This window comes from Lutzomyia longipalpis, chromosome 1 (assembly GCF_024334085.1).
Source record: "Lutzomyia longipalpis isolate SR_M1_2022 chromosome 1, ASM2433408v1".
NCBI classification, from domain to species: Eukaryota; Metazoa; Arthropoda; class Insecta; order Diptera; family Psychodidae; genus Lutzomyia; species Lutzomyia longipalpis.
Window position 1 is genome coordinate 47797147 of NC_074707.1, and position 15585 is coordinate 47812731.

At 32.5% G+C, this 15585-nt stretch overlaps 4 protein-coding genes across 5 annotated transcripts in view; 3 read left to right on the forward strand and 1 right to left on the reverse strand.

Moving 5' to 3' along the window:
- Positions 1-15585, forward strand: part of LOC129787983 (protein Peter pan) — a 1185971-nt gene that overhangs the window by 27893 nt on the left and 1142493 nt on the right. The window lies entirely within an intron of this gene.
- LOC129787980 (L-dopachrome tautomerase yellow-f2-like) overlaps positions 1-15585 on the reverse strand; it is a 1067766-nt gene that overhangs the window by 27893 nt on the left and 1024288 nt on the right. The window lies entirely within an intron of this gene.
- On the forward strand, positions 5538-8795 carry LOC129787985 (integrin-linked protein kinase). The gene is made up of 4 exons (XM_055823915.1): positions 5538-5725; positions 5805-5913; positions 6101-6812; positions 6875-8795. Exons 2-4 carry the CDS (start codon positions 5825-5827, stop codon positions 7418-7420), a joined length of 1347 nt encoding a protein of 448 aa, XP_055679890.1. The 5' UTR covers positions 5538-5725; positions 5805-5824; the 3' UTR covers positions 7421-8795.
- LOC129787969 (ecdysone-induced protein 78C) overlaps positions 8891-15585 on the forward strand; it is a 17829-nt gene continuing 11134 nt past the window's right edge. The window contains exons 1-2 of the mRNA XM_055823876.1: positions 8891-9480; positions 9598-9994. The gene's annotated coding sequence lies outside the window, so the exon portion shown is untranslated. The remainder of the gene's footprint in view (positions 9481-9597; positions 9995-15585) is intronic.

The window sequence follows — 15585 nt, forward strand, 5'->3', positions numbered from 1 at the left end:
ACCTTGTTCTCTCTCACTAATATCTCCTCTTTTTTGGAGGGGTATTTCACTGGATAATTAAAGACAAAATGCGAAGAGAATGTGTGCGATGGGGGGGAGGGTGGAAGAGTTGAAGCACCTCACTCCCCCATCCCCATTGCCACCACCCACCCACACCACACATACACCAAATGTATGTGTGTGTAGTATGGAGGAGGAAAGAGGGAGAATGCCGAGCACATAAAAAGCTATTTTGGAATGGAATTAATCGTCACTGTCGCCATAATCCAACGTCACTCATACGTTACGAATGACTTGCGGTGAGTTTAAGGGTGTTAAATGTATGGCATATTTGTTTTAGCATACATATGCTTATACATTATATACATTTGTATGTATCTCACATGACAAAGTACATTGGGCACATAGAAAACAGACCAATTTACGCAACGACACCTGCATTTAAGTATCTAATGAACGACAGCTACGATAATGACAGACTCTGGTGAGAGTGTGGGAAGGAGTGTTGGGGTGGGAGCTTTTACGGGCACAGCATTTCTCTGCACGAGGCAAAAGGGATATTTTGGTTAATCATAAAGCTAGCCCCATAGTTGTTACGTTATACTTACTACCCAACATACATAGCAATACTCCTAAAATGGTGATGTATGTACAATTATTCAGTACCATACATATAGTGCTTACTATTGTACTACCAACCTACCTATATTGTATATACGCATGAAGGACTTCAATTATCCTCAATTGGTGTTACATATTGTGACAAATATTACACTCACCCCCCAACACTCTAGTTTAAGTACAAAATGGGATAAAATCTCTTTTTTCTTCTTCCAGCTGATGGAGATTTTTTTTGCAGTCGTTATGCTGCTGGAAATTCTTGCGAAAGCTCACTTCGCCCCTCTCATCACCACCCCCCGTTGTACCCTTGAAAGCTATTTGAGAGTGTTGTGGATGATGAAGAAAAAAAAATTGGGCACGTTTTCGAGGAAAATTGATGTGGAAAATTTGTTTTTGAGGGGAAGATGACGGGTGAAATGTGCAGGGGATGAATGAAGGGACATGCGAATGGTGAGTGTGTGTACCTCCTGTATGTGTGGTGTGGAGCCTATATTGAAGTGAAAAGCTCATCTTTATGTCTCTCCACTCGACATTTTAAGCTCCAGATCCACTCACAGATGGCCAAATTGATATGAGGTAGTTTTTTTTTCTTCTTACTTTGCTTCCATCTTAAGGGTTAGCCAAAGGAAAGGAGGAAACGACGAGTGTGTCGGTGATCCAAGGGGTCAGCATCAAGCTGTTAAACTCCTAGGAAGAAGCTGTGAATTGCATTAAAAAAAAATTGGGAGTTTAAACGTAGCGATTGGACCCACGTTAGATATTTAAGATTCAGACCCTTGATGCTGAAATTTTTGAAGGAAGATAATGAGAGAAAGCTAACTAAACTCTTGGAACGTTAAAACACAAATCAGAAATTCTATATCAAACACTGAAGGGGATCTTTATACGTTAACAGAAAAGTTTTCAGTAGTCGGTGTAGTCGAGTTCATTAATTTTATATTAAAAATAATTCCAGGAATATTGCGCAGAAAAATATCTTGAAAGCTTTTGAAACTTCAATTGGTAGTTGACATACCAAAATTTGCATTAAAAGAAATTATTAAAAGTCATTAAATCTCCAAAAATTGAAGTAAAAATTGTCAAAAAAAATAGTAAGTCGTACAAAGTTGAAAGTGAGTCCTTAACCCCTTGTTTGAGACATAGAAAAATGCCCCGATAAGTCAAGAGACTACCATCGCGATTGAGTTTGTTGTTACTCGTGCTGGAAATAAAAATGAAACAAACTGTCCAAGAGTGGCAGTCGTTTGCAAATTTATTCTTCCCATATCCAAAATAAAAAAAACTGTTCCAATGGCTCTAAGCAATAAATTTCATATATAAAATAAATTGTTTGTCTCCCACATGAATCATTTTTATAATAATGCTGCTAGAAATACATATTATATTTTCAAGTAGAAGAATAGAAGTATTTTCTATAAGAATATGAGTTTTTCTCATAGATCTAAATCAGAGCTTTTTTTAACATTCTAATTAACTTCTTGTGCGATAAAATAAAATATGGATTATGCAAAATTAAATGCATGATTTTCGTGAAGAAGATAAGAATCAAAAGCTTCCCTGATAGTCTATTAAAATATCATTCTTCCTAATCTCTTCACTTGACATTTAATTTACTTATTTTTTTCTAAACTGATTTACCTCCAAGTGTTGCGCGACACTATAAAGTCAGTGAAGTATAAGTAAAACCGATTTTTTTTCACTCTCTGGCTTTTCCTACCTCGAAAATCTTCAATATAAAACATAAACGTGTTACGGCGCACGTATATGAGGGAAATATCTAAAAGCTCGCAGTACATCGGGAGGGGCACATATTGGTGTTCTCGTGTGCGCTCTGCAACACCCTCTCGTTAAACCCTATGCATTATAAATTGGTGAAAAAATATGGTATTGAAGATCTTTAAATTAACTTGCAACTGACATGAAAATAAATTCAATACCATCCCTATATTGGTGGTCTTGAGGATGCAGCAATATTGATTGTCATATACCATTCTGCAAAGGATCAATTTTAACTTGTAAAAGGTTTGTGCAAGATTATATATTTTTAGGAAAAATAGGAGTCGATTCAGTTAAAAATCTTAATCTTATTTTAATCCTAAGATATTTAGGTATTCTTTACGAAAAATTTTATAAGATTTAGACAGTTTCTTCATTCATAAAAAAAATTTTTTAATTTTCTAAAATGTTTTAGACTTTACTCCCACACAAGTATTTTTTTCCAATACGTTCAATTAAATTATTTCTTGTTGTGAAAGAAGTTTATTCCTGACTGAATTTTAATAAGAAGACATATTTTTTATTTTCCATTCATTATAAAAACACCATGGTGACGTCATGTTTCGTATTTTTGAACAAATCTTTTATTAAGTTTTTTTTCTACTGACCAGTTAAGAAAATAATATTTTTTGGGGATTTTCTGAATCTATTTTGCTCATTTATAAGATTACAAGCATTCAGATTTTTATATCTAGAGCTCATAACTAATCGAAGAAATTTTTTTTTTTACTTTACAAACTTTTCACAAATTAATTTTTCCCTCGCTGTGATGCAGAGTGGAAAGTCGAGAGAAAGTACCACAAGCTGAGAGCTTTTCTCGGATGGCATTCAATACTAGTGCAATTTATCTCACAGAACGTAGTACTTTGAAATATTGCACAAAAATACCATTCCAGCCATTGACATATGCATGGAATTGAAAAGTTATGTGCAAAAGTAAATTGTGTGTACCACTTGTATATATCGACTAATTAGTATACCTTTCTCATAAAATGTGCTTCGCGTTTTTTTTTCTCTTCACTCTCTCCTGCCTGCTCTTTCTATATAAATAGTAACCGATAAAAACGCTATATATGTATGTAGAGGATGATGCAAAAAGGGAGGTAGAAAAAAAGTAAATAGATGATCATTAGTAATGAAATATTGTTGAGCCATTTCGCATTATTTGATGGCATAAATTTCCCCAACATTGAATAATGTGTGCAAAAACTCGCTTCATTCATCATTCGGCAAAAATATAATCTTCCTTCCTACATATGGTGGAGTTCTCAGTAAATGGACCACTTTATCCATAATTTCAATATAATATATATAAAATATGAAATAATAAATAAATTAAAATGAATTTTTCCTTCATGGAACCGCATTTAACTGGCGCAGAGGGATAGATTTTTTTGTCACTGAGCTGCGTTGGGTGGGTTGGGTGAATATGGGGAGAGCTCATCCTCCTCGAAAAAACAACGCCGTGTAATATGTATGTATTTTGAATAAATGAACAAAGCTTTTGGAAAGCTCGTACGCGGTAATTTAGGATTTAAATTCATGAGTTCATAACATTTAATTCCGAATGTCACTGATTTGCTCATCCTGATTAACGAACATCGCGTCTCACAGTCTCTCAAATGTTCTCGTTAGATCATTAGGATCATGAGCGCTAGCTTTGCATTTTAAGCAGCTAGCTATACAACATACAATCACACAACTTGTACACATACACAGTGTAGAAGAAGACCTTCTCTCTATGGCATCCTTGTGCAAATCAAATTCCTTTACTCCCCTTTTACTTTTTTTCCTCCTTAGTACGCATACACAGAGAGGAAGGATCCTTAGAAGCTCCAATTAGAGGATTAATCATTGAAGTAATATTATTGACAATCATCCTTTGGAAAGCGAGGTGCTCAACGGAAAGTTTCTCCGATCCGCATCACATAAAAGCATCCTTTCTCTCTCATGTCTCCCCTTGCCTGCCTCTTTAACCTCTTTCACTAACTTTTAGCCCATAAAACACTCGAAGCAATTGAAAAGGGATTTTCTACACTTTTCCCATCTCATTTCAAATCAAGGAAGAACTTTGCTTTTATTGCTGAAACGAAGAGAGGCTGACTGAGAAGAAGTTTCAATCTGAAATGATTTTTTATTTCTTCTTTTTTCTATATTGGAATTTTTGCCATTTCCCCCCAAATTCGTTTCTTTTTTTCCACGCGAAAAATCCTTTATTTTATTTATTTAATATATCTCTATTTATATCATTATATACCGCATTAAGTTTATAAGTATTTAGTAGTTATACGCAACAAAACCTCATTTTTTTTGGTAAATAAGCTCATAGGTGATACAACTTGAATTGGAATTTATTTAGAATCAATTCAAGAATATTTTGAAAATCAAATATTTGCTATTAAACTTCTATTGCATTTGTATTTTTTTCTTTTATATTTTCTTTATAATAAATAAAGGGTAATAATTAGACAACCAGGAGCCTCAATTTTGATCTCTTTCGCTACATAATTTTTTAACTGAACTACCTAGCAACCAGGCGCCTCCATCATAAAATATATGACTAAAGCTTAAACCAATTTGTACATAACGATGATTAATAATTAATATTTGCATAATAAAATCGATTAATTTTTAAATATTAAAGGCAAAATAAAATGGAAAGAGGAACAAATTAAAAATTAATAAATCTCGTTAATTTAAATTAAATGCGATTGCGTTCACCGAAAAAATTAACTTTTATAAAGGAGTTTATTCATCGCTATATGGATTTCTAAAAAAAATCTACAAATACAGCTTAGGATTCTTTTGTTAATTTTAGGAAAATTAATTTTATTAATATTCTTCAAAATTTCTCCCAGTAAGTTCTATTTTTTCTTTAACGGTATCCTTTAGATTTTAGTAAAAATGTTTAAAATTAATTAAAATAAAATTGCCGTTAGTGTTAAATTATTAATGAATAAATCAAAAATTAATTATTTTTTTTATTGTAAGTATTCTAGTCATACTAACAATGAAAATAAATTATTTATTTAAAACCTGCGCCATTGGATATTTTCTCTCTCACAATTTCTGGTAGATGGTGTGTGAGCGGAGCATAGCGATGTTCCCAAAGCATCGCACAATTCTCCCCCATACACTACATCCCATTTTTGTGGTGATCGTATGAGGGACACCTCAATGTGGGTAGCATAAGTGTAACATAAATGAAGTTATGCTCTTGAGAGGAGTGACGTCATTTCTTGTTTTTTTATTCCTTCTCTAAGTCGAGACTTTCTCACTTTTTCCTTATAAAATAAAAGTAGAATTGCCTTTTATTTCTACCCTATCGGTAAGTTTAGTTAGTGCAGATGAGACGAGGAATGTTGTTGAGTTTGTGCTACATTGCTATTCCGTGGATTTTCTTGTAGTTTTCTCACATCATTTCATCATGGAGGATATTTTTCATTGGTGCAGAGAAGGAAATTCCATTCAGGTGCGTCTCTGGCTGGACGACACTGAGCATGATATGAATCAAGGGTGAGTACTGGTGGATAGGATCAGTTACTGATGATCCCTCCCAGGGAGTTTGATAAGAAATCTCACTGATTTAGCTCTATAAATGGGGAGCTAAATGTGTGTATGTGTGTGGGCGTTGTAGACTACGGGTGTGATGATTGCAAAACATCACAGAGAGCAGATGGTGTGAATAATTTGTTTTTTGCAGGGACGATCATGGTTTTAGTCCACTCCATTGGTGTGCCAAAGAGGGACATGCGAAGCTCGTTGAGATGCTCCTTCAGCGTGGGGCACGGGTTAATGCAACAAATATGGGTGATGATATCCCCCTACATCTGGCTGCAGCACACGGGCATCTGGATATTGTAATGATGCTCCTTCGTCACAAATCCGATGTGAATGCCACAAATGAGCATGGAAACACCCCACTACACTATGCTGCCTTCTGGGGCTATGCTGCCATTGCGGAGGAGCTCGTGAATCACGGTGGATTGGTGTCGTTGGCCAACAAAGACGGTGACACCCCACTTGATAAGGCTAAGGCACAGCATGCAAAGCGTCTGCACGATTTGGCCGTCGAGAGTGGTCAGGAATTGCGGAAGATCAGCTTCAAAGATCAAAGCTGGTTGGGGCTGAAGACAAGATCACGCGATGCCACTCTGTCGCGATACAAAGGGATTAATATTCGTGATTTGGAATTGCACACGAAGCTCGCAATCCCAGCTTCTGGGGAAACATGGCGTGGACGTTGGCAGAAGAATGATATTGTGGCCAAGATACTCAACATCCGCGAGTGCAATGCACGAACATCGCGGGATTTCAATGAAGAATTCCCCAAATTGAGGATTTTCTCACATCCAAACATCCTCCCTGTTATTGGGGCATGCAATTCACCGCCAAATTTGATTGTCATTAGTCAGGTACATAAAGTGAGAAGTTAAACGGATTAAAGGAAAATTTTTAATTTTTTTTCTTCCTGCAGTACATGCCTCGAGGATCACTGTATGATCTCCTTCATGGAGCTGTGGGTGTTGTCGTCGATACAGCTCAAGCTGTTCGATTTGCCCTTGACATTGCACGTGGAATGGCGTACCTTCACTCCTTGGAACGCATCATCCCGGAATATCATCTCAACAGCTATCACGTGATGATCGACGAGGATCTCACGGCACGCATAAACATGGGAGATGCAAAATTCTCCTTCCAGGAACGTGGACGTCTCTACAAGCCAGCCTGGATGTCCCCAGAGGCATTGCAGAAGAAACGATCAGATCGCAATTGGGAAGCATGCGATATGTGGAGTTTTGCTATTTGCGTGTGGGAGCTGGCAACACGTGAAATTCCCTTTGCTGACCTCTCACCCATGGAGTGTGGCATGCGGATTGCCACGGAAGGATTACGCGTACAAATACCCCCAGGTACTTCACCCTATTTGGCCAAACTCATTCGCATCTGTATGAATGAGGATCCCGGTAAGAGGCCTAAATTCGACATGGTCGTCCCAATTCTCGATAAAATGAAGCGCTAAGTCACACATTGAGAGTCTCCCGAATTTTACAAAAAAAAAACTTATTATTATATCCTGTTCGAAAGACTAACTTCCCACGCGGGTGCCCCGATTATTTTTTTTGTAATTCTCAATGTTCTCTAAAACGTGATAATTCATCAAAGTGTCTTCTATATAATATATATTTTTTTAACTAATTAATTCCCCATTCTTCATTAACTCGAATTCTTAATAAAACAAAGTGTTCTTAAAATGCAAGGTGTAAATTAAAGAACTGTGTGACTTGGCCTTAATTCTCTTAAACTTGAGGAGTATTTTTACGTTTCATTTTACTGCTCCGGAAGAAATCGTGGATCAATTATCAGATTATAAAGCGTAAAAAATCTATTATAGTTTTTCTACGTGAAGTGTAATAAATTCCTAGTGTTGTCGAGAAATAATTTACCCGGCTGGACCATATGTTTGTGCCATATTTTATTGCTTATTCGCACAAATTTTTAATCAAAGAAGACAAATTTCAATCAAAATGATTTTGAGAACACTGAATTTACTGAATAACACATTCAGCAATTTTATTTAATTGATTATGTGTGTAGAAAAATAGCATAAAAATTATTTTTACATAAATTAAACAGATTCGTTTAAAGACGGAGTTTTAAAAGTTTTTTAATCTTAATTTGGCTTTTTATTCTATAAAAATACATTTGACGTAGTTTGATGTAGAAATTGAGTCAGTTGCTAAAAATTACTGAATCGTGCCAGCCGGGTCATTTTATAAAAATTTGAAATAAGTAATTAATGACAGCATAATGTGTCCAGGGACCTTATATATATTAAAAAAAATCTTTAATCGTTGACATTATTCTTTAAAAATAAATAATAATTATAAAACTTAATTAATTAATTAATTAAATCGTGTAAGATTTAAATTTTTAACGTTTGTGCCTTCAATTAACAATTTCTCATACTTTTAAAATCCCCGAAGAATATAAGAAGCAAATATTAAGCAAAAAACGCACAAAACTAAAGCCATGCATGGACAAGACTTAAAAAAAGATGAGTTAAATAGAAAAAAAAATATAAATATTTTGAGAAGCGTCAATCAATTGGATGGAATTTTAATAAGCGCACTTGGAAATATCACTGCGTTGTATTTTATTTTATTCTTTCTTCTTGCACGACAAGCAAAAAAAAAAGAATTAAGAGAGACACACATAAAAAAAAAGAATAAGAATCCAACACTTCCCTAGAAAATCATCTTGTCCACAATTTCTTCCGTACACAGTTAAGTGAGAGTTTTCTTCATGTATTGATGAACGTAGTGTTTACAGAGAATCAAAATAATAATATTGTTTTAATAAAAAGAAAATGAAAAGAAAAAAATCATTAACAGAAAGAATTTGAATTTGATTTATTCATTCAATATGATTTTTTTTGCAAATTCTGTGTTATCTTCTTTTCTTTTTGTAAGTTTTCTTTAATCTCTTATTCTTCCCCCTTTCTCTGTCTCTCTTCGCGTTTGAGAATGGGAGGAGGAGGACATACACAATACAAAAAAAAGAGAGAGACATGGCGAACATGATAATGAAAAAGATGTGGAGGAAATTTTCTATGCGCGCGCGGAGAAAAGAAGTCTCACACAAGAATTGTATCAATTTAGCATTCGGAGAGGAGAGAAGATAATTTCCACCAGGAGAAACAACAACCTTCATCAATCGTGTGTATGTTCCAATCCCATATATATGTACCTCTAATATTGGAGAGGAGATCCCCATATTATATATCTATCTACCTACCTATATTACATATATATGACTTGTATTATATATCACACAAAAGTTGATTCTTACATACATATATATGTATGAAGAGAGTGTATTTCCAACAAAACTTACGTCGGTCATTGAACTTGTTATGCTTCTTCCTCATAGTGGCATCCCATTCTACCGCATACTTGGCCCAATGGTCTTCCATCGCGCTAGCTCATTGCAACAGTGGCCATGGCATTGACATCTACCTGGTTGGGGATCTTCAGGCATTCCCGATTTGCCAAGATTCTCACTTAAAGTTCGCTCTCTCCCGTACATTTCAATTTGATATTTATATTTTATTTATTTTTTTGTTTATTCGTATGTGATCTCTATTCCAAAACCCGCGAATAATATCTCGTCTCCACACACTCTGGTTTGGGGCCACAGACGAAAGTGATCGCCGTGACGAGGAGTTACACATTTTCTTCGCTGTGATGCTCAATCATTCCCCATTCCACCAGAGGATCATCCACTCTGGAGTGTCCGCAAATCAATTTTCGCCCCAAAAAAATAAAGAATCTCAAACATACAAAAGTGTCTCCTCCAAGTGTTCAGAATTAAGTGAAGAAATTTGTGTCTTATAAATCATCAAAGATTTTTCGTGAATTTGGCAAAGAGAAAATTATTAATTTCTGTGAAAGCTGTGTTGTTGTGGTTTCTGTGAGTGATCTTCGTGGGAGATTTGCAACTGATCATTACTGGATTTTTTTTCTTCATTCATCTCCTCTCCAAGACAACAGTGCTAAAAATGCGATAATTCACTGCGATCATCATGCCACAATAGGTGATGAATGATGATTTTCTTTCACTTCCTACGTAATCAATTGTTAATGAGATCAGAATAATTGTCAAGTTTTGCCTAAATTATCAAGAATAATAAATTAAAGATTTTTTGAGTGAGAATTAATTTTTCAAAGGAATTTTAAAAAAATTGAGGGACATTTAGTTTAATTTTGTTGTATTAGAATCCAATTGGATCAATGTCGAACTTTAAGCTCCAGATTTTCTTTTTAGAGGGCTATTAACTTCTAAGTAATTGTCAAAAGTTTGTAGAAGATATCTTTATGTACAAAATTTCAAATTACTTTTATTTAACCCTTTCGCGTTCATTGTATCATAAACTGACACAAACGAGAAAGTCAAAATTGAAAATGTGTTAAGTTTTTACGTAGAAGTAGCTAAAGAAGTCGTTCTGACTGAGAAATGTCCTTTAAAACCATCCATTCGTATAAATATCGTGATAAAGATATCGAATATTTCAATTTCATGCAGGCGCGAAAGGGTTAAATAATATTTTTGTGTTCATAGAGAATAATATAAAATTAAACTAGAGTTTCATAATTAAATTGTGATTTTTTTTATTCTCAATTAAAATTCCACAAAAATGTCATATTGTAAGCATGAAAGACCTGAGGATAGAGAAATCCTTTCCTTGGAAATGTTTTATTGAAAATATATTGCAAAATGTCTTCTGCAAAAATTAGTTTAGCGTAGAAAAGACTGTGATTAAAAAGTCCTCACAATGGTTAATCCTTTCGCGTTCTTTGGATCAGAAATGCATGAAATTCATGCAAAAGAGGCTAAAGAAAACATTTTGTCTGAGAAATGCCCTCTATGCTACACGTGGACACGAAAGGGTTAAGATAAAGGGATAAGAACAGGCTGATAAGCTCTTATTTCTTAACAAGATAGAGTGAAAAATGTCTAAATCATTCTTATAGAGAATTTTCCATATCTCACTGAGAAATGAAATTTCGGTATTATCCTTAAGTGATTTTATTAGCCCAGACTCTCCTAATTATTACAAAAAAAATCACAAATTAAAAGTTAAATAATTCTACACTCTTAAAAAAAAATTGGTCAAATTGACCAAATCAATCTGTCATATGGCATTTTAGCCAAATTATTTCAGTTTTTATAACCGATTTATTAGGTTATATTGACTGAAGTTGAACAATGAAAGAAAGAAAGACCAATGTAAATGGTTAAAATGACTGAACCATTTAGTAAAAATGACTGAAGTCATTCAGTCACAAAACAGCGAAAGTCAAAAGAACAGAAGTTGTTTGGTTAAAATAACAGAATGAAATAGTCAAGAAAGTTGAAGTTATTCAGTGAATTAATATTATAGGCAAATTGGAACAGCTAATTTAGCAAAAGTTAATCAGTTACCATAACAGAAGTCATTTAGTGTCAGGAAAAAATGCGAATTTAAATCGTCAAAAAAGTTGAAGTTATTCAGTGAATTAATGCTATAAACAAATTGAAACAGCTAATTTAACAAAAGAGTAATCAGTTACAATAACAGAAGTTATTTAGTGTCAGGAAAAAATGCTAATTTAAATCGTCAAAAAAGCTGAAGTTAATCAGTGAATTAATATTATAGGCAAAATGGAACAGCTAATTTAGCAGAAGTTAATCAGTTACAATAGCAGAAGTTATTCGGTATCATGAAAAATAACCAATTCAAATTTTTAAAAAGGCTGAAGCTATTTGGTTATCGAATACTGTACCAAACTAAAACAGCTAATTTAGCAGAAGTTAATCAGTTACAATAGCAGAAGTTATTCGGTTTCATGAAAAATAACCAATTCAAATTTTTAAAAAGGCTGAAGCTATTTGGTTATCGAATACTGTACCAAACTCAAACAGCCAATTTAGCAGAAGTTATTTGGTTTCATGAAAAATAACCAATTCAAATTTTTTAAAAAAGCTGAAGCTATTTGGTTATCGGATACTGTACCAAACTGGACCAGCTAATTTAGCAGAAGTTAATCAGTTACAATAGCAGAAGTTATTCGGTTTCATGAAAAATAACCAATTCAATTTTTTAAAAAAGCTGAAGCTATTTAGTTATCGGATACTGTACCAAACTGGACCAGCTAATTTAGCAGAAGTTAATCAGTTACAATAGCAGAAGTTATTCGGTTTCATGAAAAATAACCAATTCAATTTTTTAAAAAAGCTGAAGCTATTTAGTTATCGGATACTGTACCAAACTGAAACAGCTAATTTAGCAGAAGTTAATCAATTACAATAGCAGAAGTTATTCGGTTTCATGAAAAATAACCAATTCAAATTTTTTAAAAAAGCTGAAGCTATTTGGTTATCGGATACTGTACCAAACTGGACCAGCTAATTTAGCAGAAGTTAATCAGTTACAATAGCAGAAGTTATTCGGTTTTATGAAAAATAACCAATTCAATTTTTTAAAAAAGCTGAAGCTATTTAGTTATCGGATACTGTACCAAACTGAAACAGCTAATTTAGCAGAAGTTAATCAATTACAATAGCAGAAGTTATTCGGTTTCATGAAAAATAACCAATTCAATTTTTTAAAAAAGCTGAAGCTATTTGGTTATCGGATACTGTACCAAACTGGAACAGCTAATTTAGCAGAAGTTAATCAATTACAATAGCAGAAGTTATTCGGTTTCATGAAAAATAACCAATTCAAATTTTTTAAAAAAGCTGAAGCTATTTGGTTAACCATTTACAATAGCAGAAGTTATTCGATTTCATGAAAAATAACCAATTCAAAATTTTTAAAAAAGCTGAAGCTAGTTAGTTATCGGATATTGCAGTAAACTGAAACAGCTAATTTAGCAGAAGTTAATCAATTACAATAACAGAAGCTATTCAGTTTCATAAAAAAAGCTAATTTTATTAGTCATAAGAGAAAAAATTATTCAGTGAGTAAAAAGTGATGAAGATTCAAAATGGTCAGAAGAACAGAAATGATCCAATGACAACATAATTCTGCGATATCTTTTCATATGTTTTCATTTTTTTTTACTGTCGTAGTTTGTCAACCAACTGAACGGTTTAAAATATCCTAAAATGTCACAAATTATTTAGTGACACAGTAATAATGCATATTAAAAAAAAACACAGGAGTTAATTGGTTAAAATAACAAAAATTATTCAAAAAATAATAATAAAGCAGAATAAAATTGTTAAAAAAGGAATTTGAAATTGTCAAAAACACAGAAATTATTCAGTCAAAGTTAATAAAGTAACCCATGTAACTGAAGTTATTTGGTCAAAAGAACAAAAGTCGTTTGGTTAAAAGACAATAAAAGCTGAATAGAATTATTAAAAAGGCCAAAAAAAAATTGTCAAAAATACAGAAATTCTTTGGTCAAAAGTCGTAAAGCAACTCAAGTAACAGAATTTATTTGGTTGAAAAAACAAAGTCATTTGGTTAAAAGACAATAAAAGCTGAATAAAATTATTAAAAAGGCCAAAAAAAATTGTCAAAAATACCGAAATTCTTTGGTCAAAAGTCGTAAAGCAACTCAAGTAACAGAATTTATTTGGTTGAAAAAACAAAGTCATTTGGTTAAAAGACAATAAAAGCTGAATAAAATTATTAAAAAGGCCAAAAAAAATTGTCAAAAATACAGAAATTCTTCGGTCAAAGGTCATGAAGCAACTCAAGTAACAGAATTTATTTGGTCGAAATAACAAAGTCATTTGGTTAAAAGACAATAAAAGCTGAATAGAATTATTAAAAAGGCCAAAAAAAAATTGTCAAAAATACAGAAATTCTTTGGTCAAAAGTCGTAAAGCAACTCAAGTAACAGAATTTATTTGGTTGAAAAAACAAAGTCATTTGGTTAAAAGACAATAAAAGCTGAATAAAATTATTAAAAAGGCCAAAAAAAATTGTCAAAAATACCGAAATTCTTTGGTCAAAAGTCGTAAAGCAACTCAAGTAACAGAATTTATTTGGTTGAAAAAACAAAGTCATTTGGTTAAAAGACAATAAAAGCTGAATAAAATTATTAAAAAGGCCAAAAAAAATTGTCAAAAATACAGAAATTCTTCGGTCAAAGGTCATGAAGCAACTCAAGTAACAGAATTTATTTGGTCGAAATAACAAAGTCATTTGGTTAAAAGACAATAAAAGCTGAATAAAATTATTAAAAAGGCCAAAAAAAAATTGTCAAAAATACAGAAATTCTTTGGTCAAAAGTCGTAAAGCAACTCAAGTAACAGAATTTATTTGGTTGAAAAAACAAAGTCATTTGGTTAAAAGACAATAAAAGCTGAATAAAATTATTAAAAAGGCCAAAAAAAATTGTCAAAAATACAGAAATTCTTTGGTCAAAAGTCGTAAAGCAACTCAAGTAACAGAATTTATTTGGTCGAAATAACAAAGTCATTTGGTTAAAAGACAATAAAAGCTGAATAAAATTATTAAAAAGGCCAAAAAAAATTGTCAAAAATACAGAAATTCTTCGGTCAAAGGTCATGAAGCAACTCAAGTAACAGAATTTATTTGGTTGAAAAAACAAAGTCATTTGGTTAAAAGACAATAAAAGCTGAATAAAATTATTAAAAAGGCCAAAAAAAATTGTCAAAAATACAGAAATTCTTTGGTCAAAAGTCGTAAAGCAACTCAAGTAACAGAATTTATTTGGTTGAAAAAACAAAGTCATTTGGTTAAAAGACAATAAAAGCTGAATAAAATTATTAAAAAGGCCAAAAAAAAATTGTCAAAAATACAGAAATTCTTTGGTCAAAAGTCGTAAAGCAACTCAAGTAACAGAATTTATTTGGTTGAAAAAACAAAGTCATTTGGTTAAAAGACAATAAAAGCTGAATAAAATTATTAAAAAGGCCAAAAAAAATTGTCAAAAATACAGAAATTCTTTGGTCAAAAGTCGTAAAGCAACTCAAGTAACAGAATTTATTTGGTTGAAAAAACAAAGTCATTTGGTTAAAAGACAATAAAAGCTGAATAAAATTATTAAAAAGGCCAAAAAAAATTGTCAAAAATACCGAAATTCTTTGGTCAAAAGTCGTAAAGCAACTCAAGTAACAGAATTTATTTGGTTGAAAAAACAAAGTCATTTGGTTAAAAGACAATAAAAGCTGAATAAAATTATTAAAAAGGCCAAAAAAAATTGTCAAAAATACAGAAATTCTTCGGTCAAAGGTCATGAAGCAACTCAAGTAACAGAATTTATTTGGTCGAAATAACAAAGTCATTTGGTTAAAAGACAATAAAAGCTGAATAAAATTATTAAAAAGGCCAAAAAAAAATTGTCAAAAATACAGAAATTCTTTGGTCAAAAGTCGTAAAGCAACTCAAGTAACAGAATTTATTTGGTTGAAAAAACAAAGTCATTTGGTTAAAAGACAATAAAAGCTGAATAAAATTATTAAAAAGGCCAAAAAAATTGTCAAAAATACAGAAATTCTTCGGTCAAAGTTAATAAAGTTACCCATGTAACTGAAGTTATTTGGTCAAAAGAACAAAAGTCATTTGGTTTAAAGACAACAAAGCTGAATCAAATTATTAAAAAAGCAATTTAAAATTGTCAGAAACACAAGTTACTCTGTCAAAGTTAGTAAAGTATCCCAAGT